We start from the raw sequence: 23140 nt of genomic DNA on the forward strand, positions 1-23140 counted from the left end.
ACAACAACATCTGTTATAGAACTCCAGTATGCTGATGACAATGTCGTCTGTGCGCATACAGAAGAAGATCTACAAGCCACTCTAAACACCTTCGCAGAAGCATACACGAAGCTTGGCCTGTCACTGAACATTGAGAAAACCAAGGTGCTCTTCCAGCAGTCACCAGCCAACTCCTCCCCAATGCCAGAGATACAGCTTAATGGTGTAACATTAGAAAATGTTGACCATTTCCGCTACCTTGGCAGCCACCTCTCCACCAAAGTCAACATCGACGCTGAAATACAACACCGCCTGAGCTCCGCAAGTGCAGCATTTTCCCGAATGAAGCAGAGAGTGTTTGAGGACCGGGACATCCGTAGGGAGACCAAGGTGCTTGTCTATAAAGCTATTGTCCTCCCAACCCTGCTATACGCCTGTGAGACGTGGACTGTCTACAGACGTCACATGCAACTCCTGGAACGATTCCATCAGCGCTGCCTCCGGAAAATCCTGCAAATCTCCTGGGAAGACAAGCGGACAAACGTCAGTGTGCTGGAAGAAGCAAAGACCACCAGCATTGAAGCGATGGTCCTCCAACATCAACTCCGCTGGGCTGGCCACGTTGTCCGGATGCCTGACCACCGTCTCCCAAAGCAGTTGCTCTATTCCGAACTTATCAACGGAAAACGGAATGTCGGTGGACAGGAAAAGAGATTTAAAGATGGGCTCAAAGCCAACCTTAAAAACTCTGGCATAGACACTGAGAACTGGGAAGCCCTGGCCCTTGAGCGCTCCAGCTGGAGGTCGGCTGTGACCAGCAGTGCTGCAGAATTCGAGGAGGCACGAGTGGAGGGTGAAAGAGAGAAACGTGCCAGGAGGAAGGCGCGTCAAGCCAACCCCGACCGGGACCGCCTTCCACCTGGAAACCAATGCCCTCACTGCGGAAGAAGGTGCAGAGCAAGAATAGGGCTCCACAGCCACTTACGGACCCACAAGAACATTGGAGGACCATCATACTCGGAAAACGAGGGATCGCCTAAGTAAGTAAGTAAGTAATTATTATATTTATTGTATATCTCTAATATATCTAATTATTAATATTATAGTAGATATAAGATATAATATAATAATAGTAATAATAATAATATGCTGTGGGACTTTCAAATCCAGACTAACAAAGTTTTGGAACACAATACACAAGACATCACGATTGTGGAAAAGAAAAAAGTCTGGATTATTGATGTCGCCATACCAGGTGACAGCCGCATTGAGGAAAAACAACAGGAAAAACTCAGCCGTTATCACGAACTCAAAATCGAACTGCAAAGGCTCTGGCATAAACCAGTATAGGTGGTCCCAGTGGTCATCGGCACACTGGGTACCATGCCAAAAGATCTCAGCCGGCATTTGGAAACAATAAACATTGACAAAATCACAATCTGTCACCTGCAAAAGGCCACCCTACTTGGATCTGCGGACATCTTTCAAAAATACATCACACAGTCCTAGACACTTGGGAAGTGTTCGACTTGTGATTTTGTGATACAAAATCCAGCATATAGATCTTGTTTGCTGTGACATACTGTGTTTTAGTGCAAATAATATATTTATTATTAATAATATTATAGTAGATAGATATAATAGATATATGAATAAAAATATAGAAATAGTAATAATAATATAGATATTATTACACATCTACAATTTATCTATCATTGTAATCAAAAATAAAATGTAAATCTAAATATATACATAGAAAAATGGGGGGGGGGGGTTGCACTGAGGCTTGCCTTCCTTTCCAAATTCGGCGGTACATCCATCCCTCCATCCATCCATCAATCATTTCCAACCAATTTAGTTGCATTTGTCAATCTGCTTTGCTAGAAAGGCAACAGCGACACAACCTTTTTTTAAGTTTGGCAATCTTTATATATATATATAATATTTATATATATTCACAATACATCGTCGTCGTCGTCAGAAGAAGAACCATGCACTAGAACCAAAGTGAGTATTTACAAGGGGAAATTGCACTTTCAACAGAAGCCAAATGGAGAGTACAATCTTATCCAAAGTAAAATCCAAAGCGAAGGGAGAGATGATAGAAAGCACTGCAGGAAATGGGAAGGGGGCACTACAGGGAAGGCGTTAAAATAATAATAATAATCATCATCTAAGCAAGCTACAATTACGCTCAAAGTGTTACCGAAAGAAAACGAGGATTTAGAAGAGTAGCTGGTATTTCTATAGTTAATTCATTCGTCCAAACGAGCTCGAAACCTGTGCAACATTATGTACAGAGCATGAGGTTTGTGGGGGGAAAGATGGGACAAAGCAACATGCAGGACCTGGGTTTCGAAGGAAGGAAGACAGATCGATAGGTTAGGCAGATAGATGTATACAACTGAAGAGGGAGATGGATTGGAGAGATGGATCGATTACATAGGCGGATGGACAGATCAGACCAATGTAGAATATAGATAGATTAGATAGAGATCGATAGATGTATAAATAAAATAGAAAGATAGAGAGTTTGATAGAGAGATGTATAAATAAAATAGATTAGATGTATAGATAGGTAAGAGAGAGATGTATAGATTAGAGATAGATTAAACAGATGTATAAATTAGAAGATAGTTTAGAGATAAATCAATAGATTAGATATATAAATAGAGATTGATAAATTAGATGTATAAGATAGGAGATAAAATGATAGATGTAAGACATAAATTAGAGAACAATAGAATCTATAGAAAGGTATACATAGATGCATAAATTATTGTAGATAGATGGGTAAATTAGATCTATAAATCAGATAGAGAGAGAAAACAGACAGACACACAGATGAAGTGAAGAAGGTAGAGATGGAAGGATCTTTAAGAGATAGATAGTTCAATAAATAAATGAATAGATATAGAATTTGTCCATTTATCTATCTATCCATCCATCCATTTATTTATTCACCCATTTATTTATTAATCTAACAATTTATCCATTCATCCATTTATTTATTGATCTATCACTTTATCCACTTATTTAGTGATCTAAATATCTTTCTATCTATGTAATCTATCCATCTCTCTCTATATAGATGGATCACATAGATAGAAATATAAATGAGATATAGACAATTAAATAGATGTATAAGGTAAATAGATGAAGAGAAAGAGACAGAAGATGGAAGGAGAGATAGATTAGAGAGAGATGGATTACATAGATGTATAAATTAGATAAATAGATACACGGATAAGAGAGAGAGAGATGGAAGGATAGACTAGATAGAAAAACATATATGTATGGACAAAGACAGGGAGACAGATAGAAGGATCGAAATGGATATATTGTATACATAAATTAGAAAAGGAAAGGTAGGAGAGATGTCTTAGATACGTAGGTGCAGACATGGATGAAAAGAGAGATACAAGGAAGGAAAGATTAGAGAGACAGACAGAAAAGACTGTATAGATAGATGAGAAAAAGATGGCTGGCTGGATGGATGGATGGATTAGATAGGCAGGGAGTTCGATAGATGAGAGGAGGGAGAGAGGGAGGAAGAGGGAGGGAAAGAGAGAGAGATGATAGAGGGATGGATGGATGGATGAGAAGGATAGATTGCATAGATGGATAGATTAGAGCGAGAGATGGACAGATTACATAGAGGTTTAAATTATATAAGACATACACATGGATGGAAAGAGAGAGACATGGAAGGCCTCCAACTCCCAGAATCCCCCGTTTAGATGAATAAATTAGAAAGAAGGATGCGAGAGAGATGGCTAGATTAGATAGATAGGTGTATACATTCGATAGATTGATTAGAGAAAGATGGCTAGATTAGATAGATGTATACATAGGATAGATTAAAGTAAGAGAGATGGATACAGATAGATGTATACGTTAGAAAGATGAGAGATGGATAGATTAGACAGATGTATACATTAGAAAGATTACAGAGATGAATAAATTAGATAGATTATATATAGAGAGAGAGATTAGATAGATATATAAATTGGATAGAAAGATGGATAGATTAGACAGATGTATACATTAGATAGAGACAAATGAGAGAGAGATGGCTCGATAGATAGATGAACTAGATAGAAAGATATGAGGAAGAGATGGATAGATAGGTGCATACTTTAGAGGTCCAAAACGCTGGTGAGGCCTTAGCAGAGGGGATCCCAAAATAATAATAGTAATAATAATAACAACAATAAAATAATAATAATAAGGTTGGAAAAAAGAAAGGGACCCCACCCAAAGGGAACATGGAGGATAATGCTGTGAAAGAAGGAAACAGGGAGGAAATCACTGGGAGGAAGGAAGAAGGAAGTGGGCACAGGTTTCCAGGGGGAGGGACAGGAAGTGCAGGCTGCAGCAGCCCCTTCTGGGGAGAGAAGGTCACAGGTTCTGGCAGCATTGGAGTTTGTTGGCTTTCTGTCCGTCGGTGGTGGGCGGGACACTGATGTCCACCACGTTGTTGCCGGGTGACTCATCGTGGGCCGACCGGTCTGCAATCTGCTTCTGCGACACGATGCGGTAGATTTCTGCAAAAAAGAAGGGGGAAAGCTCAGAGGCAGGACCCCAAAAGGGCATAATAATAATAACAACAACAACAACAACAACAACTTTATTTTTTATACCCTGCCTCCATCTCCCCGAAGGGACTCGGAGCGGCTTACAGAGAGACAAACCCAAGGATTACAAATAAAACAAACACAGTAAAAACAATAAAAAATAATAAAAAATTAAAATCAATTAACATAAAGACAATACTCTGACTGACCAATCTGAAACTTGGTTCTGGCTCAGAGTAAGTGCAATGATTCCTTGGAAGAGCTGAGGGAAAGTGCAATAGTCAGAGGGTTGGGTTGCCAGGGTAATGCCCTTGGCCATTGAAATGTCATACGTACAGGAAAGGGGCCAACTAAAGTGCCGGAGCTTAGATAAGGTCGGGATAATTCTCAAGTGAACCGCCTAGTTAAAGGCACAACAGAACAACCAAGTTTTTAATTCCTTGCGGAAAATTGAGAGAGTGGGGGCCTGTCTGACACACACATTTTAAAACTTTAAAGCCGTTGCAGCAGCAGTTTAGCAAGTCAGAAGCTTCTGATGCCAGCAGTATACGTACCATATATACTCAAGTATAAGCCAACCCAAATATAAGCCGAGGCACCTAATTTTACCACAAAAAACTGGGAGAACATATTGACGCAAGTATAACCCGAGGATGCAAATGCAGCAGTTACTGGTAAATTTCAAAATAAAAATAGATATCCATAAATTACATTAATTGAGGCATATCTAAAACTGGAATTTAAGGTAAGACTGCCCAACTCTGATTAAACCATTATTTGAACCTTCTTCAATGTAAATGTGTTTACGAAACCTTCCAATAATCACCACAGTTTATTTTAACTATACATTTTGGGGGAAATGCTGTGTTTATGAATAAGGAAAAGTGGGGAAGACTGGTGTGGGAAGGGATGGGAAAGAAGGACTGGAAACGTGAAAACACTGGAATGGGAAGGGGTGGTTGAAAAAGTGGAAAAATGAGGTGGAAAAGGGGTGGCTGGAAAAGTAGGACATATTGGGTTGGAAGGGGGCAATTGGTGAAATGGAAATGACTGAGGTGTGAAAGAGGGGCTGGAAACTGGGAAAGGTTGGGATGGAAAGGGGGACTGGAAAACTGGGAAAGACCCCAGTCTAGAGTGTTAAAGAGAGGATTTCTTTCCCTCCTTTTTTCCTTTCTTTCCTTCTCTCCCTTTCTCCTAACTTCCCTCCCACCTCCTTTCCTCCCTTCCTCCCTTTTTACACTCCTTACTTCTCCCATTCCTGCCTTCTTTCTCCCCTTCTACCGGCAACACTCCATACATCGTGCTCCAGAATCAATAGGGAGACGCTGCTTCTGAGGAGCTGCTGCCTTTGCAAAGGAGAAGAGCAGCTGCAATGTGCTAGTTCTTTCTCTCCCACTTTGGGGGACAGGGCCAATGAGCGAGAGGAGAGGAAGGAAGATGCGCGAGAGGGGGGGAGAAGGAAGCAAGCAAGAAAGAGGGGAAGAGGAAGGAAAGAATGCGAGAGAGCTGGGTTTCTTTGCAGAGAGGTGAGGGTTCTGGCGAGAAGCGTGGGGCTGAAAGAAGAATTTCTTTCAGCCCCATGCCTTCCTGCCAAGACTCTCACTCGCGTATAAGTCGTAAGGGGCTTTTTCATCTCTAAAAAAGGGCTGAAAAACTAGGCTTATACTTGAGCATGTACAGTATGTATCTTGCTCCCCAAATGTTCTGTCCATACTTTATGTTTTGGAAAAAAATTGAAATCTCCATAACCTTTTGGAAAATGGATATGGTATGACCTTTGTTAGAGATCGAAACCTTTTTGTAAAGTATTTTCCTCTCTTGAGAAGAGTTAAAAACTCACTAGAGTCAACCTTCTCCTTGTTAGGGTAAACTACCCTGAAATAAAGCCGACCATCCAAAACCAAACAAGATACAAAAGTTAAGCATCAGCTCCCTAGTGAGCAGAAAGTGAAGTGCCATGTGATGTGGCTTTCATGGCTGGAATCACTAGGTTGCTGTGAGTTTTCCAGGCTATATGGCCATGTTCCAGAAGCATTATTGAGGAGAGAATGCTTCTGGAACATGGCCATACAGTCCGGAAAACTCACAGCAACCCAATAAGTGCATTTCTTAAAACAATAAAGAACTGGGTCTGAGCTACTCTAACACCCATCTCTTCTAGGGTTTCAAAGAGAGGGGGGAAATACACCAATCACTACATCTCTCCTGAAACACAAGCAGAGAGAGATCTCAAAGTACACAGCACATACTTTCCATACTAAGATGTAAGAAGGCAGATTCAAAAAGGCTTGCAGTGGGAAAGTATCCATTTTAAACAACCAGTCAGAATGAGAGCAGAAGCAACGTGGAGAAACGAAAGAGATACATTCCCAACTGTCATACAGGAGACATGGGAGAAGGGAAACCCTTAGTTTATACTAAACTAACTATTCCTCATTGAGGACTTGAGACATGGGCAATGTGGGATTGAATTCCAAGACTCCTTAGTGGTACATATTATCCACTAGTATTCATGCAAGGCAATTAGGTTTCTCAGCTGTTAGACTGATATCCCTGGTTATTTCATTGAACTGTTAGGAACAAAGATATGCCAATACACAAAAAACATATATAGCAGAGTTTCAGAAGGGTTATTTTCAGTTGCCCCAAAACATCTCTCCCTTAAAACATCTTGGTTTAAATCATGCTCTTGAGAGACCAAACATAAAGTAGATTTCTTTAAAAGTAACATAGTTGGTTTACTCACAAACTTCATATATTCAGCATACAGGTACTTTGTTTATCAATCCAGTTTCAGATAGGATTTGAAGTAGTTTCCTTGTGCAGGTAACACAGGGCACCTTTCTTATAATCTTAACAGTCCAAAGTCTAAAGCATCTCTCTGGTCTGAGAGTCTAATAGAGTCTCTGTACGGTCAGTTCTCTAAAGCATTCTATCTCTACTGACTTCTGTAATGCATACTGTTTCTGCAATGGAGTCTGAGTCTGAACAGCCCCAGATCTGGTCACATGGTCTGCAGCCCCTTCCACAACACAGAGTTAAGGAAAACTGCATGCGAATACATACCTATACAACACAGTAATCAATCTGAGTTATATACATAACAAATAACTAGCATATGATGCTTGAAGAAGGTTGCTATTCCAACATTATGTTAGGCCTTTCCATGCAGCAGACTACTTAAAGAACTTGACTGTGGCCAAATACCACTGCCTATCTTCCAAAGCAAGGTGCAATGTGCTCCTGTCTGAACTGCTGTGTGGGAGATTTGCAGGTATCCCATATAAAGAAAGACTCTGTCCATGTAACAAACAAAAAGGAGAATGCATCTACCATATTGTACTGTCATGCAGCTTCTATGAACAGGCCCGAGCAACCTAATCAACCTCCTAAATGAAACTCACCAGCTAGTCCAGTGAAATTTTATATGAAAGTTTCTACTTAGTGATAATCTTCCCCACGTGACTTTGGCAGTTTGGCAGTTGCCAAGTTCCTTTTCAAGGCAGCTGGGATTAAACCACTCCCTATTTCAGACACAGGCTGAAACATGCCGGTACCTTTTTAGCCTATGTTCTTAGCCATCATGTACAACAGCATCTATCAGAAGATTCTGGTACCAACAGTAAACCTGTGCCCACTAATTTACAGCAGCAGAGTCAACAATTGGTTTATTTGCTACTATGGCATTGAATATATGCCTCTTTTTTTTTGGTCTGTAAACCGTCCTGAGTCCTTTTGGGGACATAGGGTGGACTATAAAGAAAGATGATAAATATGATAATGATTATTATTATTAGATACATAACAAGATTAGTACACAGCAAACGAGATCACTATGTTCTTGTGGGTTTTTTCGGGCTATAGAGCCATGTTCTAGAGGCATTTCTCCTGACGTTTCGCCTGCATCTATGGCAAGCATCCTCAGAGGTTGAGAAGGTCTGTTGGAAGTAGGAAAAATGGGTTTATATATCTGTGGAATGGCTGGGGTGGGGCAAGGAGCTCTTCCCTGCTGCAGTTAGGTGTGAATGCCACAGTTATCATGCATACAGAACAATACAAGGAGAAGATCGGAAAACTCCTGGACCCTACTATATACAAAAAACTCAAGCAAGACCCAACTGCCAAAATAACCAAGAAAACCAACACCCTGATTAAGAACTCCTCCATAAACTTTGACATACGACAACAGCTATGTAAATCGGAAGCCCATCCACCCAGGCTTTATGGACTCCCAAAAATCCATAAGGACTCCACCCCACTCAGACCCATCGTGAGTGCCATTGGATCCCCCACATACGACCTAGCAAAATTTCTTGCTGCACAGTTACAAAGCCATATTGGGCTCACTACACACTACATCAAGGACTCAGCCCACTTCATAGAAAAAATCAGCAATCTCAAGCTAAATACAAACGACAAACTGATCAGCTTCGATGTGGTATCTCTATTTACCATGGTCCCGGTAGCAGACACCATGGCACTCATCAACCAGAGGTTCCCAGAAGACATCACGGCTCTGTTTCACCATTGCCTTACCACCAGTTACTTTCAGTGGGACAATGAATTCTACGAACAGAAAGATGGAGTAGCTATGGGGAGCCCTCTCAGCCCGGTCATAGCTAACTTCTACATGGAACACTTTGAAGAACAAGCCCTGGAAACAGCAACCAAAAAGCCCACAATATGGTTCAGATATGTGGATGACACCTTCACCATTTGGAGCCATGGAGGAGAAGAACTCAACAGGTTCCTGGACCATCTTAACAGCATCCACCCAAACATCCAGTTCACCATGGAAAAAGAAAATGAAGGAAGACTGCCTTTTCTAGATGTCCTAGTCATCCGCAAACCAGATCAACAATTGGGTCACACCGTCTACAGAAAACCCACACACACAGATAGATATCTACATAAAAACTCCAACCATCACCCAAGTCAAAAAAGAAGCACCATTAAAGCCTTGGCAGACCGCGCAAAAAGAATCTGCGAACCCCACCTCCTCCAAGATGAACTGAACCACCTCAACTGGGCTCTCCAGGCCAATGGATACTCCACCTCAGACATCAGAAGAGCTGCAAGACCAAGAACAAGCCACGAGAGTAAAGATGAAGATCCACCCAGAGGAAAAGTGTTCCTGCCATACATCAAGGGAACCACTGACCGCATAGGGAAGCTGATGAGGAAACACAACATACAAACTATCTACAAACCCACCAAGAAAATCCAACAAATGCTACGTTCAGCAAAGGACAAGAGGGATCCTCTCACCTCTGCAGGAGTCTACCGTATACCATGCAGCTGTGGACAAGTCTACATAGGGACCACCAAACGCAGCGCCCAGACACGCATCAAGGAACATGAAAGGCACTGCAGACTACTTCAACCAGAGAAGTCAGCCATAGCAGAGCACCTGATGAACCAGCCTGGACACAGCATATTATTTGAGAACACAGAAATGCTGGACCACACCAACAACCACCATGTCAGACTACACAGAGAAGCCATTGAAATCCACAAGCATGTGGACAATTTCAACAGAAAGGAAGAGACCATGAAAATGAACAAAATCTGGCTACCAATATTAAAAAACTCTAAAATTATAACAGCTAAACAACAGAGAGGAAAAAACCAGGCACAGATTAACACCTCCCAGCAACAGATTTTCCCAGACTCAGGCAGGCCTTCAAATGCTAATGAAGGTGATCAGCTAAACATTCACACCTAACTGCAGCAGGGAAGAGCTCCTTGCCCCACCCCAGCCATTCCACAGATATATAAACCCATTTTTCCTACTTCCAACAGACCTTCTCAACCTCTGAGGATGCTTGCCATAGATGCAGGCGAAACGTCAGGAGAAATGCCTCTAGAACATGGCTCTATAGCCCGAAAAAACCCACAAGAACCTAGTGATTCCGGCCATGAAAGCCTTCGACAATACAGAGATCACTATGCTTCGATCACACGTTGAACACTTTCCAAGTGTCTAGGACTGTGTGATATATCGGCGAATAATGCGTGCAGATCTGAGTAGGGTGGCCTTTTGCAACTGACAGATTTTGTCAGTGCCAATTGTTTTTAAGTGCAGGCCTTACTCAGGTCTTTAGGCACTGCATTATAATTATTAAAATAAAGGACATAAGATACATTTGTATTTCAAAAAAATATTATTATTATTATTATTATTATTATCAAGCTTTGAAATGTTATAAAATACTTTACTGAAAGAACGACCTTTCTATATAGGAAAGTCAGGGCCTAGCAATCTAACTATGTAACTCTTTGAAGCAGGCATCTTGCCACTCTCCAGGCTCGCAGAAGGACAAAAGAGGCAGTTTTAGCAGTAGAGCCATTGAGCTTCAGCAATTTGGGAGCAGAGTCAAGCTTTAGAAGACTTTATTAAAAAGAATTACTGTATATACTTGAGTATAAGCTATTTTGAGTCCTTATTTTAGGCTGAGAAAGCCCCCCTTGGCTTATACTAGAGTCAAAGTCATTTATTATTTTACATTATTATTATTATTATTATTATTATTATCATTATCATTTACTCTATTATTCTTACATTTATTATTTTACTCTATTATTGTTATTACATTATTTTACTCTATTATTATTATTCTTACATTTATTATTGTTGTTGTTATTACATTTATTATTTTACTCTTTGGAAGGATACGTAAGCACGTTTACATTGAAGAAGGTTAAAATAATAATTTATTCAGAGCTGGACAGTTTTATCTTAAATTATTATTTCATGTAAATATTCAAAAACATTTAACCTCCCGATGTCTCAATTAATGTAATTTTATTGGTATCTATTTTTATTTTGAAATTGACCAGTAGCTGCTACATTTCTCATGCTTGGCTTATACTCGGGTCAATACATTTCCCCAGTTTTTTGTGGTAAAATTAGGTGCCTCTGCTTATATTCGGGTCGGCTTATACTTGCGTATATATGGTACATTTCTATATAGCAGTACTTCCCAACCAGTGGTCTGTAAGAAACAGAAAAGTGGTCCGTGAGGGGTCTTTCAGAGAAAACTTGTGTTGATGCATTGTGTCTGTTGAGGAAAGAGCTGTGCAGGCATCATCCCCCCACACATCTCCTTGCAACCCAGGTACCTGCCACCGAGGCCTGCAAATGGGGTTCTGGTGTGTCCCTGAAAAGTATCAGTCTTAACAAACCAGTAGGGCGAGAGAACAGAGAGAGGGGCAAGCAGAGGGCCCAATGGGAGAAGGGCTTTCTCTGCCAGGAATCTCACCTGCTGCTATGTCCTTGATGAGGACTAGAAACCTGTGCAGGATGGGGTTGAGTCCCAATACAAAGGCTTCCTTTCACACACACCCCTTCCCTTCAAGGCCAGAGAAGCCCAATACTTACCTGTCAGGATGTTCTTGAAGGCCTCTTCGACGTTTGTGGAGTCGAGAGCCGAGGTTTCGATGAAGGACAAGTTGTTTTTTTCTGCAGGAGAAAAAGTAAGACAGTGGTTGGAATGGCCAGCCACAATAATAATAATAAAAGTGAAATGACACTGCAGGTTGTAGAGAGCCAATGTCCTCCACCAACACAATCCTGCCCACCAAGTGAAGGCTTTCATACGGGGACAATTCCATCCTAGATTTTATGAGTTTCTTCCACCACAGACAGATACCTCAGTGTTTCTGACTCTCTCCATTGGTGTGGAATTTGCATGACCCCGCCCACTGCCTCCCCCTTAACCCTTTCCTATTCTTTTCTATGGCACACAGCAAACAGAGGAACTGCTCAGCAACTGAACATGCTAGAGAGGTTTGGGGAGAATTCACCATGATTTATAGGAGTTGTAGGTTCTGGGATGTATAGTTTACCTGCAATCTAAGAACTGCACTCTGAACTCCATCTCAATGGATCTGGAACTAACTTGGCACACAGAACACCCATGGCCAACAAAAAGTACTGGAGGTCTTTGGAGGAATTTATAGGAGTTGTAGTTCACCTACATCCAAAGCACACTATGAACCCAAACAATGATGGACCTGGACCAAATTTGCCATGCATACCCGATATGACATTTGAACACTGGTGGGTTTTGAGGGAAATCGGCCAGGACATTTTAGAGTTGTAGGTAGTGGGATTTATAGTTCACCTGCAATTAATGAGCATTCTGAACTCCACCAAAGAGGAAACTGGACCAAACTTGGGGGGAAATCACCATGATTTGTGTGAGTTGTAGTTCACCTACATTCAGAGAGCTCAATGAACCCAAACACCAATGGATCTGGACCAAACTTGGCATTTGGCACACAGACCAATATACCAAAATTTGATTAGGGGTTTGGGGGGGAACTGACTTTCCTTTCTGGGAGTTGTAGTTCACCCACAACTAGGGAGACTGTGATCTCCACCAATGATGGACCTGGACCAAACTTGGCACACAGAACCCCCATGACTAACTCAACCTACTGGAGGAGTTTGAGGGGACTGACTCACCATAGTGGGAGTTGTAGTCTACCCTGCAGCCAGAGAGCGCACACACTGAACCCCACCAATGATGTATCTAGAGCAAACTTGCCTAACATAACACACTTTAAGGACTGATGGAGTTTTTAGGGGTTAACCTGGCATGATGTGAGTTGCTGTTCACCCACAACCTTAGGCATTTTGTACAAGTAAAAAATTGACTTTTTCAAATAAAGCAGGCAACGCCGGGCACCCAAGCTAGTATCTATCTATCTATCTATCTATCTATCTATCTATACACACACACATGTATAATATATCTTCTATACACATAATAAAAGTGAAAATGTGTATCTGTGGCAGAGGGGTCCACTTACACATACAGCCTCCCGCCTCCACAAACAGCTATAACCCATAGTGCTGAGGAGCCACCAAAAGCCCTCCTTCCAAGGACATTGCAGGTTACAGCGGGTGCCATGAACATGTCTCCCAAACCCTGCCAATATCCTCCCCAAACACCATACTGCCCACCACCCAAGTGAAGGCTTTCATTCAGGGACAATGTCATCCTAAATGTTCTGTTTTTCCTCTAGAATGGACATCCCAGGGGTCCTTACTCTTTCAATTGCTGTGGAATTTGAACGACCCCCACCCACTGTTTCTCCTTTAATCCTTTCCTATGGCACACAGCAAACAAGAATTGATCACCAACTGAACAAGAGATTTGGGAAGAATTCACCATGATTAATAGGAGTTGTAGTTCATCTACATCCAGAGAGCACTGTGAACTCAACCAACTATGGATGTGGACCAAACTTGCTATGGATGATGGGATTTGCAGTACTTTCACTCACTTCCAGAGACCATTGCGACCCCCACGAATGACAGACCTGGGCCAAACTTGCCACACAGACCCCCTATGACCCACTTTATGTGTTGGTGCGGTTTAGGGAAGGATGGACCACAAATGATGGGATTTGCAGTACCTTCATTCATATCCAGAGACTACCGAGATTCCCAGGAATAATAGACCTGAACCAAACTTGCCACACAGACTCTCCATCACGTACTTTACATCCTTGTGAGTTTTGGGAGAGGATGGAGCAGGGACAATGGGAATTGCAATATCTTCACTCATTTCCAGAAACCACTGCAACACAAATGAATGATGCACCTGGATCAAGTTTGACACACAGACACTCCATGACACACTTTCTGTACTGGTCAGGGTTGGGGGAAGATTTGCAGTACTTTCAACCACTTCTACAGACCAGTGCGACTCCCACAAATGATAGGCCTAAACCAAACTTGGGACACAAAACCCCCATGACCAACAGAACATAGCTCACCCTGCACCCAGAGCACACTGGACCCTACCAATGACAGAGCTGGACCAAACATGGCACACAAAACCCTGGTGACCAACAGAACATATTGTAAGAGCTTGAGGAGGACTAACCCACCCCCGTGGGAGTTGTAGTTCACCCTGCACCCAGAGAGCATTCCGGAGCCCCCAATGACGGATCTCGAACACACATGGCACACAGACCCTGGTGACCAACAGAACATACTGGAGGAGTTGAGGAGGGAATGGCTCACCTGTGTGGGAGTTGTAGTTTACCCTGCACTCTGACCCCCTCAATAACAGATCTGGACCAAACTTGGCACACAGACCCAAAATGCCCAACTGTAAATAATGTTTCTAATTATCTAAATGATATTACCTAATATCCCCAAAACAAATAGTGTCTTTGTCAAATAACCCAGGTATTGCCGGGTACCCAAGCTAGTGTGTATGTGTGTGTATGATACAGAACCACATATTTGGAAAGGGCCCCCAAAGGACACCCAGCCCAATCCCATTCTGGCAGGCAGGGAGACATAATGAAAGCATAATCAAAGATAGCCATCCAGACATAAATACGACATGACAATTCGAAAGATAGTCCTAATGTATGTATGTGTGTGTGTGATATCTGTCCATTCTGACAGGCAAGGAGGCACACTCAAAGCACTCCCAGCAAATATCCACCCAATCTCTGCTTAATACTACTACTAAGAATAATAATAGAATAATAGCACCCTAGAGTTGAAAGGGACCTCAGAGGGCCGTCCAGTCCATCTCCTTCCATAAAGGAAGACACAATCAAAGCCCTCCAGACAGATGGCCACCCTATCTCTCTTTTAAATGTATGGCATCCCAGCATGTACCTGCGAAGGCGCGGGCCTCGTCGGTAGGCACAGCCCGGAGGTGGCGCAGGTCGCTCTTGTTGCCCACCAGCATGATGACAATGTTGTTGTCGGCATGGTCCCGCAGCTCCTTCAGCCAGCGCTCCACGTTCTCGTAGGTCAGATGCTTGGCGATGTCATAGACCAGCAGTGCCCCCACCGCCCCCCGGTAGTAGCTGCAGAGATATACCCGGTACATACATTAGACAGAGAGCTAGATACATGGATAAAGGGAGAGAGAAGGGTAGCGGGAAGGTGAGATAGAGAAATAGATGGATAGATTGCATAGATGTATACATTAGATAAATGCAAATGGAAGGATACAGTGCATGTGTAAATTAGATAAACACGTAGATTGAGAGAGAGAGATGGAATGATAGATTAAATAGATAAATGTATAAACTATATACATTTAGAAAGAGATTACACAGATGTCTAAATTAGATAAATAGAAATATGGATGAAGAGAAATAGATGGAAGGATAGATTAAAGATTGATCGAAAGATTAGAGAAGGAGATAGACAGATTGCATAGGTAGGAGAAAGATGGGTGGATGAATGGGTAGAAGGATAGATTAGAGGGAGTGACGTATGGATTACAAACATACAGGAACTTTTTTGTTGAGTGCCAAAGAAGGAGATGGCGAAAACAGAAGAACAGCCTGCCTCAGGGGAACGTGCTTGCTCCATCCATGTTTAACATTTACACAAATGACCAGCCAATACCAAAAGGGACAGAGAGTTTCATCTATATCGACGATCATGCGATCACTACTCAGGCAGGGAGCTTTGAAATGGTTGAACAGAAGCTCCCTGAAGGGAAAACCAGCTGATCCCGAAAGCATCTAAAACACAGATGTGTGCTTTTCATCTTCAGAACAGACAAGCATCTCAAGCTCTGAGGATTACCTGGGAAGGAATCCCACTGGAGCACTGCAGCACTCCCAAATACCTGGGAGTCACTCTGGACCATGCTCTGACTTACAAGAAGTACTGTTTGACTATCAAGCAAAAAGTGGGTGTTAGAAATAATACCATACGAAAACTGACTGGCACAACCTGTGGATCACAACCAGACACAGTGAAAACATCTGCCCTTGCGCTTGGCTACCCTGCTGCTGAATATGCATGCCCAGTGTTGAACACATCTCACCACGTTCAAATAGTGGATGTGGCTCTTAATGAGACATGCCGCATTATCACAGGATGCCTACAGCCCACACCACTGGAGAAATTATACCATTTAGTAGTAAACAACAAGATTTATTACGGTCAATGACCAGCATCGAAAACGTACCGTTTAGTGGTATTGCACCACCTGACATCCATCAGGAAGTAATAGCCAGCAATGAAAAAACCAAGGCAGTGACATCTCAGGTTCATCCTCTGTTTGGATATCCGCCAGCATACCAATGCCTTATATCAAGAAACAGCTTCCTAAGATCTACAGAGACACTCGCAGGAACACCCCAGCAAGTGAGAGTCCTAAATGTGGCTGAGACCAGATGAGATACTCCTTCCTGGGCACACAGAAGACTGGGCGACTTGGAAGGCACTGAACAGACTGCGCGCTGGCACCACAAGGTGCTGAGCCAACCTTAAGAAATGTGGCCACAAAGTGGAGTCTGAGACATGTGAGTGTGGAGAAGAGCAAAACACAGACCACCGACTACAATGCAGTCTTTGCCCTGTCACATGCACAATGGAGGACCTTCTCACAGCGACACCCAAAGTGGCCAGCGAATGCTCAAAGGACATTTATTATAACACCAAGTTTTTAACTTTGTTTGTGGTTTCAAATACATTACAACTGTACCCTCAATTCGCTTCTGACACAATTTTTTTTCATGTGAGGAGTAACTTGAGAATCTGCAAGTTGCTTTTCGTGTGTGAGAATTGGCCATCTGCAAGGATGTTGCCCAGGAGACACCAAGATGTTTTACCATCCTGTGGGAGATTTCTCTCATGTCCCTGCATGGGAAGCTGGAGCTGACAGACAGGAGCTCACCCACTCCCCAGATTCGAACCGTTAACCTTTCGGTCAGCAGTCCTGCCAGCACAAGGATTTAACCCATTGTGCCACTGGGGGCTCCTAATAAATAAATAAATAGATTACATAGATAGATGTATACATTAGACACATGGATGAAGAGAGAGAGATGGAAGGATAGATTAGACAGAGATGGCTAGATTGCATAGAAAGAAAGAGAGGGATTCCACAGATTGCAGAAAGGTGGAGGGACAGATTAGAGACAGAGATGGACAGTCTGCACAGATAGAAGATAGAAGAAAGATAGATAGATAGAAAGATAGATTGGAGAGAGATGTATAGATTAAATAGATTACAGATGCACAGATGGACACATGAATGAAGAGAGAGAGATGGAAGGATAGGTTAGAAAGATGGATTGATTAGAGAAATAGGTAGTTACATGGACACGAATGGAGAGAGAGAGAGAGATACATGGAAGATTAGCCAGATAGATGTATACATTAGATAGAAAGATTGAAGGATGACAGGAATGGATATATTAGAGAGAAAGACATACTATATAAATTGGATAGATAGACACATGGATGAAGAGATACAGAGACAGATAAAAAACTGAAGAGACCTGCGGCCTCCAACTCCCAGAAGCCCTTGCTTTCAGCTTGTCCAAAGGAGAGGGATGCTGGGAGTTGGAGTCAGAAAGGCCTGAAGGGCCACAGATTGGAGGTGCCTGTATTAGATAAATATATGGATCCATAGATAGATAGAAAAACACATGAAGAGGTATGGAATGGACCTGCAGCCCTCCTGGCGCCTGGGCCTCCAACTCCCAGAATCCCCTGCTTCCAGCTTGTCCATGGCCAGGGATGCTGGGAGCTGGGGTCCCAAGAGCCAGTCCTTCTTGAGGCACCTCTCCCCCAAGGCCGAGAGCACAAGGCCTTACGCAGAGGTGATGGCGCGGTAGCGTTCCTGTCCAGCAGTGTCCCAGATCTGGGCCTTAATGGTCTTGCCATCCACTTGGATGCTGCGGGTGGCGAACTCCACCCCGATGGTGCTCTTGCTCTCCAGGTTGAACTCGTTGCGAGTGAAGCGAGACAAGAGGTTGCTCTTTCCTACCCCGGAGTCTCCAATCAGCACCACTGCAGGGAGGAAGGAAATAAGGAAGGAGGGAGGGAAGCAGGGCACCTCTGCGGTCGGGACCCCTGGATCTCAAAGGAAGGCACCTTTCCACTGTAATGGTGTCTCATTCCCCTGGTTCCCAAGCCTTTTTGAAGCAAGTGTGAATGTTGCAACTGAACAGCATTGAGTAGCCATGAAGTCAATCAGTGAGGGAATCTGCATAGAGGTAGCCTGGTTGCTGTGCCTAGGAGTACCCTCTGATTGGGAAGTGTTAACTGGCACTTGGTTGTCTGCTGTCTAGAACTCTCCTGTTTCTGAGTGTTATTCCTTATTTACTGTCTTGATTCTGGTGTTTTCTTTAATACTGGTAACCAGATTTTGTTCATTTTCATGGGGTCAAAACACACCAGAATCAAGACAGTAAATAAAGAAACAAGGCATTCCAGATAGCAAACAACCAAGTGCCATTGAGCACCTCCCAAACAAAGGATGCCTCTAGGCAAGAACAGCCAGCCCCCCTCTATGCAAATACACCCATTGATTGACTTTACAGCTGCAAGGCTCCTCAAAGCTATTCAAGCTTGCTAATCGCATCATGCACACTTGCTTTACACAGACAAGGGTTCTTTTTCCCACCCTGGACATTATTCCACAGAGAAATATGCTCCACTTGCTTCACTTCCAACAGAATCTCTGAAGATGCCGGTAGTCACAGATGCAGGTGAAATGTCAGGAAAGGATGCATATAGCCTGAAAAACTCACAGCAGCCCAGTGATTCCAGCCCTGAAAGCCTTCGACAACACAAAATTATATCTATGCCCTACAAACCCAGCATCTTGTGTATCTAATAGAATGCTAAAGACACAATAAATTATAGAGACTATACATTAGGTTTGTAGTTATATTAATGCCCTACAAACCTGGCATATTGTATATCTAATAGAAAGCCAAAGACACCATTTATTAGAGAGACTATACACTGGGTTTGTAGTGAAACCAGTGCCCTATTAACCCAGCGTCTTGTGTATCTAAAAGAATGCCAAAGGCATCATATATTAAAGAAACTATGCATTGGGTTTGTAGTGATATCAATGCCTTACAAACCCAGCACACCGTATATCTAATAGAATGCCGAAGGCACTATATATTAGAGAGACTATACATTGGGTTTGTAGAGCATAGATATGGCTTTGGACTGAGGTTCGTAGGGCATTGATACGACTTTGCTCAGGCCTAAAAAGTCATGATATAATGCCTCAGACACCATATCTCATGATTTTAATAATAATAATAATAATAATAATAGGTTCAGGCATTTCCCTGCAAAGAAAGAACCATGCTTTACTCAGTGTTTGATTCACTGTTAAGTTTCATTCATTGGGTGTCCCTTGGTCTGTTATCTCTTAGCGTTCTTTATACATAACTTTGCACTGCACTCATAAAACACCAGCAGAGAGGCAGGATCCTGAAACACCACAATGGCTTTCATACACTTCCTCCAAGTCCCACAATAATAACAACAACTGCTTCTTGTCGTTGACATTTCACCTTTCAGAAACCCAGCAAACTTGATAGTTCTTCCATAGGAACGATGAAGCTTGGTCAGTTGCCACCGACAGCAGCTGTGCTGCTCTTGTATTCCCTAGTCCTATTCCATTGTTTGAGAAAGGTTAGGCCCCGAAGCAAACATGGCCTTTGATGCACTATTAAAAGAGAATGGGAAACCTGCAACTTGGGTGGTTCTACAAGAAGAAAACAACAGCAAAGGATCCAAGGAAAACATGTTGACCTAATGCCTTGGTTGCATGAGCCAATCAAAGAAAGAGGATGGCAGTTGGAGGACATAATAATAATAATAATAATAATAATAATAATAAATTATTACATTTGTGTGTGTATGTGTATATATATACAAATATATATTATAAATAACAACTATTATTATAAGCCAGATCTAGACTCCACCCATGCTAGAGCCAAGGGGAGGTCCCAGAACAAGCCCCACCCCATTCTACATTTTCTAAGCCCTTCTCTCACTCTGGGACCAAGGGGGGAGGTCCCAGAACAAACCCCACCCCATTCCCCCTTCCTAAGCCCCTTCTTCTTTAGAGGAAGGAAAAGGTCCCAGAACAAGCTCCGCCTCCTCCCACAGATCTAGGCTCCTCCCACTCTGGAGCCAAAGAGGAGGTGCCAGAACTAGCCCCGCCCCATTCACGGTTCCTAAGCCCCTCCCTCCCACTTTGGGCCAAGGGGAGGCCCCAAAACAAACCCCGCCCCGTTACCCCTCCCTAAGCCCCTCCCTCCCACTTTGGGCCCGAGGAGGAGGTCCCAGAACAAACCCCACCACCTCCCTCCCTCTCTCCCTCAGCTCTAGGCCCCGCCCACTCTCGAGCCAGGGGGAGGTCCCAGAAGAAGCCTCGCCTCCAGTGACCCTTCTTCAGCCCCTTCCTCCCTCTCGGAGGCCAAGGAAGAGGTCCTCAAGGCAAGCTCCGCCTCGCAACCCCCCTTAGATCGAGGTCCCTTCCACTGTGAAGCAAGAAAAAGTCCCCCCACAAGCCCGGCCGCCAAGGAAGGGGGCGGTCCCAGCCTTCCTAAGCCCCTCCCACCTGGCACCCCAGAAGCCCCGCCTCCTCCTTGCTATGAAATCCCTCGGCTCTCGTTCCCTCCCACTCTGGAGCCGAGGGGAGGTTTCCGCAAAGCCCCGCCCCTTGGCCCCTCCCCCCAAAGGCAGGGGGCGGGCCCAGCCCAAGCGCAGACCCTCGCCTCCTACCTTTGAAGAGGTAGTCGTACTCGTCGTCGCGGGTCCCCATGGCAGCGCCTGCTCTGCTCTGCTCTGCTCTTCCTCGCTGGCTGCGCTTCCAATCGGCGTTCGCGGAGAGCGAGGCGGCAAGGCTGGCCCGACGAGGCCTGGCCGAAGCGGGCCGATCCCTCTGACAGGCTCCGAAGTAGGCGGAGGGCGGGGCCCGCTGCCAGTAAGAGGGAGCATGCGCACTCAGGGCCAGCGCAAAGATTGAAAGGCAGCGCTCTCGGCCTATCAAGGGCCGCGCCACGACGGCATCCAATGAGAGGGTGGAGAAGGCGGGAAAACGAAAGAGGACAGCCAATGAGAAGGAAGCACAATGTTCACCGTTGGGGGGGTTGTGATTCTTTTGGACAAATGACAGGAGCTCCCGACCTATCAGGACCCCTGGGGTGGGCGCCAACCAATGGAAGTGCGAAGGGGGCGTGGAAACTAAAGGGGAGGGCCAATGAGAAGAGAGCGCAACATTAGCCGTTGGGGGTTTTTTTAAGTGTGCTTCTTTTGGATGATTGGCAGGCGCTCTGGGCTTATCAGGACTCCTGGAGTGGGCGCGAAAAGGACACGGGCCAATGAGAAGGCGGAAGGGGCGGGGAAACGGACTGCGAGCGTTAATGGCGGTTGGGAGAAGAAAAGGCGGGAAAATGGAGGAGGGAGGAGTCTAGGGCCTCCACGGTTGGACTAGATTGCCCTCGGAAGTCCCTTTCCCATTCAAACCCCATAGGGCGGGACAAGATGGCCCTTGGAGGCCCCTTTTTCTATTAAAACTGTCAAAACCCTTCCAAATCATTGGGAAGAATGGAGGCTCTCTTTTCATTTCCGCTAGATGGAGCTCTGGCCTTTTTTTTATATAGAAAGGGATTATATTCCAAGTCTCTGGAACTCAATGGAAGACTTTGCAGATCATATATAGAAATGTGTATGTTATTAGAAACTCCTTATCTCAGAGGAAATATGCCTAGGAGCAGAATTATTATTATTTTATTTGAAACACAACAAGATGAGTCCACAGCAAACAAGATCACTCTGCTGGCTGTTGTATTGGATCACATGTCAGACATTTCCCAAGTGTCTAGGACTGTGTGATGTAGAATCATAGAATTGGAAGAGACCTCGTGGGCCATCCAGTCCAACCCTCTGCCAAGAAGCAGGAATATTGTATTGAAAGCACCCCTGATAGATGGCCATCCAGCCTCTGTTTAAAAGCAAATAATGTATCAGCAAATAATGCATGCAGATCCCAGTGAGAGCCAGCTTGCCTGCGCTTTTCTCACGCTGGCCTTTTTATATATATATATAAATTTTTATTATGCTTTTAAAAGGACATAAAACATTGTATAGAAAAACACTGTTGCAAAGGGAAGAAAACCAGAGAAAGAGAGGAGAGGGGAAAGGGTAGAGAGAGGGGATAAGAGATAGACTCTGGCCTTTTGCAGCTGGTAATCTTCTCGGTGCCGATTGTGTTTAAGTGCAGGACAAGGTCTTTAGGCAATGCACCCAGTGTGCCAATCACCAGTGGGACCACCTTGACTGGCTTGTGCCACAGTCTTTGCAGTTTGATCTTTAAATCCTCATATCGTGTCGGCTTTTCCAGTTGTTTCTCTTCAATCCTGCTGTCGCCTGAGATTGCAACATTGGCAATCCACTTTGTTTTTTAACACGATCGTGAGGTCAGGATCGTGTGCTCCAAAACTCTTGTCAGTATGAATTCGGAAGTCCCAGAGTAGTTTGACGTGTTCATTTTCTGTAACTTTTTCAGGCTTGTGGTCCCACCAGTTCTTTGTCGCAGGCAGATGGTATTTGTGGCACAAGTTCCAATTAATCATCTGAGCAACAGTGTTATGCCTCTGCTTGTAGTCTGTCTGCGCGATCTTGCAGCAGCTGAGGATACGATCTATTGTTTCATCTGCTTCCTTGCAGAGTCTACATTATTATTTCCATATTATTATTATTATTATTATTATTATTATTATTAGGTCTCCCTTTTCATTGCCCATTTGCAATCCCA

At 43.7% G+C, this 23140-nt stretch overlaps 1 protein-coding gene across 1 annotated transcript; it reads right to left on the reverse strand.

The window, feature by feature from the left end:
• Window positions 1–2215: 2215 nt before the first annotated feature.
• RAB11B (RAB11B, member RAS oncogene family) lies at window positions 2216–21321 on the reverse strand. The gene is made up of 5 exons (XM_060786143.2): window positions 21106–21321; window positions 18159–18354; window positions 15208–15401; window positions 11938–12018; window positions 2216–4526 (listed from the first exon to the last, which is right to left on the reverse strand). The coding sequence occupies exons 1-5, from the start codon at window positions 21143–21145 to the stop codon at window positions 4381–4383; spliced, it is 657 nt and encodes a 218-aa protein (XP_060642126.2). The 5' UTR covers window positions 21146–21321; the 3' UTR covers window positions 2216–4380.
• Window positions 21322–23140: the final 1819 nt, after the last annotated feature.

This window comes from Anolis sagrei, chromosome X, assembly GCF_037176765.1.
Source record: "Anolis sagrei isolate rAnoSag1 chromosome X, rAnoSag1.mat, whole genome shotgun sequence".
Taxonomy (NCBI): Eukaryota; Metazoa; Chordata; class Lepidosauria; order Squamata; family Dactyloidae; genus Anolis; species Anolis sagrei.

Coding starts and splice junctions, on each gene's coding strand:
- RAB11B (XM_060786143.2), bottom strand. CDS start 21,145: ATGGGGACCCGCGACGACGAGTACGACTACCTCTTCAAAG. Junction 15,402..18,158: donor TACCGCGCCATCACCTCTGC/GTAAGGCCTTGT, acceptor ATATCTCTGCAG/CTACTACCGGGGGGCGGTGG. Junction 12,019..15,207: donor CGAGGCCCGCGCCTTCGCAG/GTACATGCTGGG, acceptor TTTCTCCTGCAG/AAAAAAACAACTTGTCCTTC.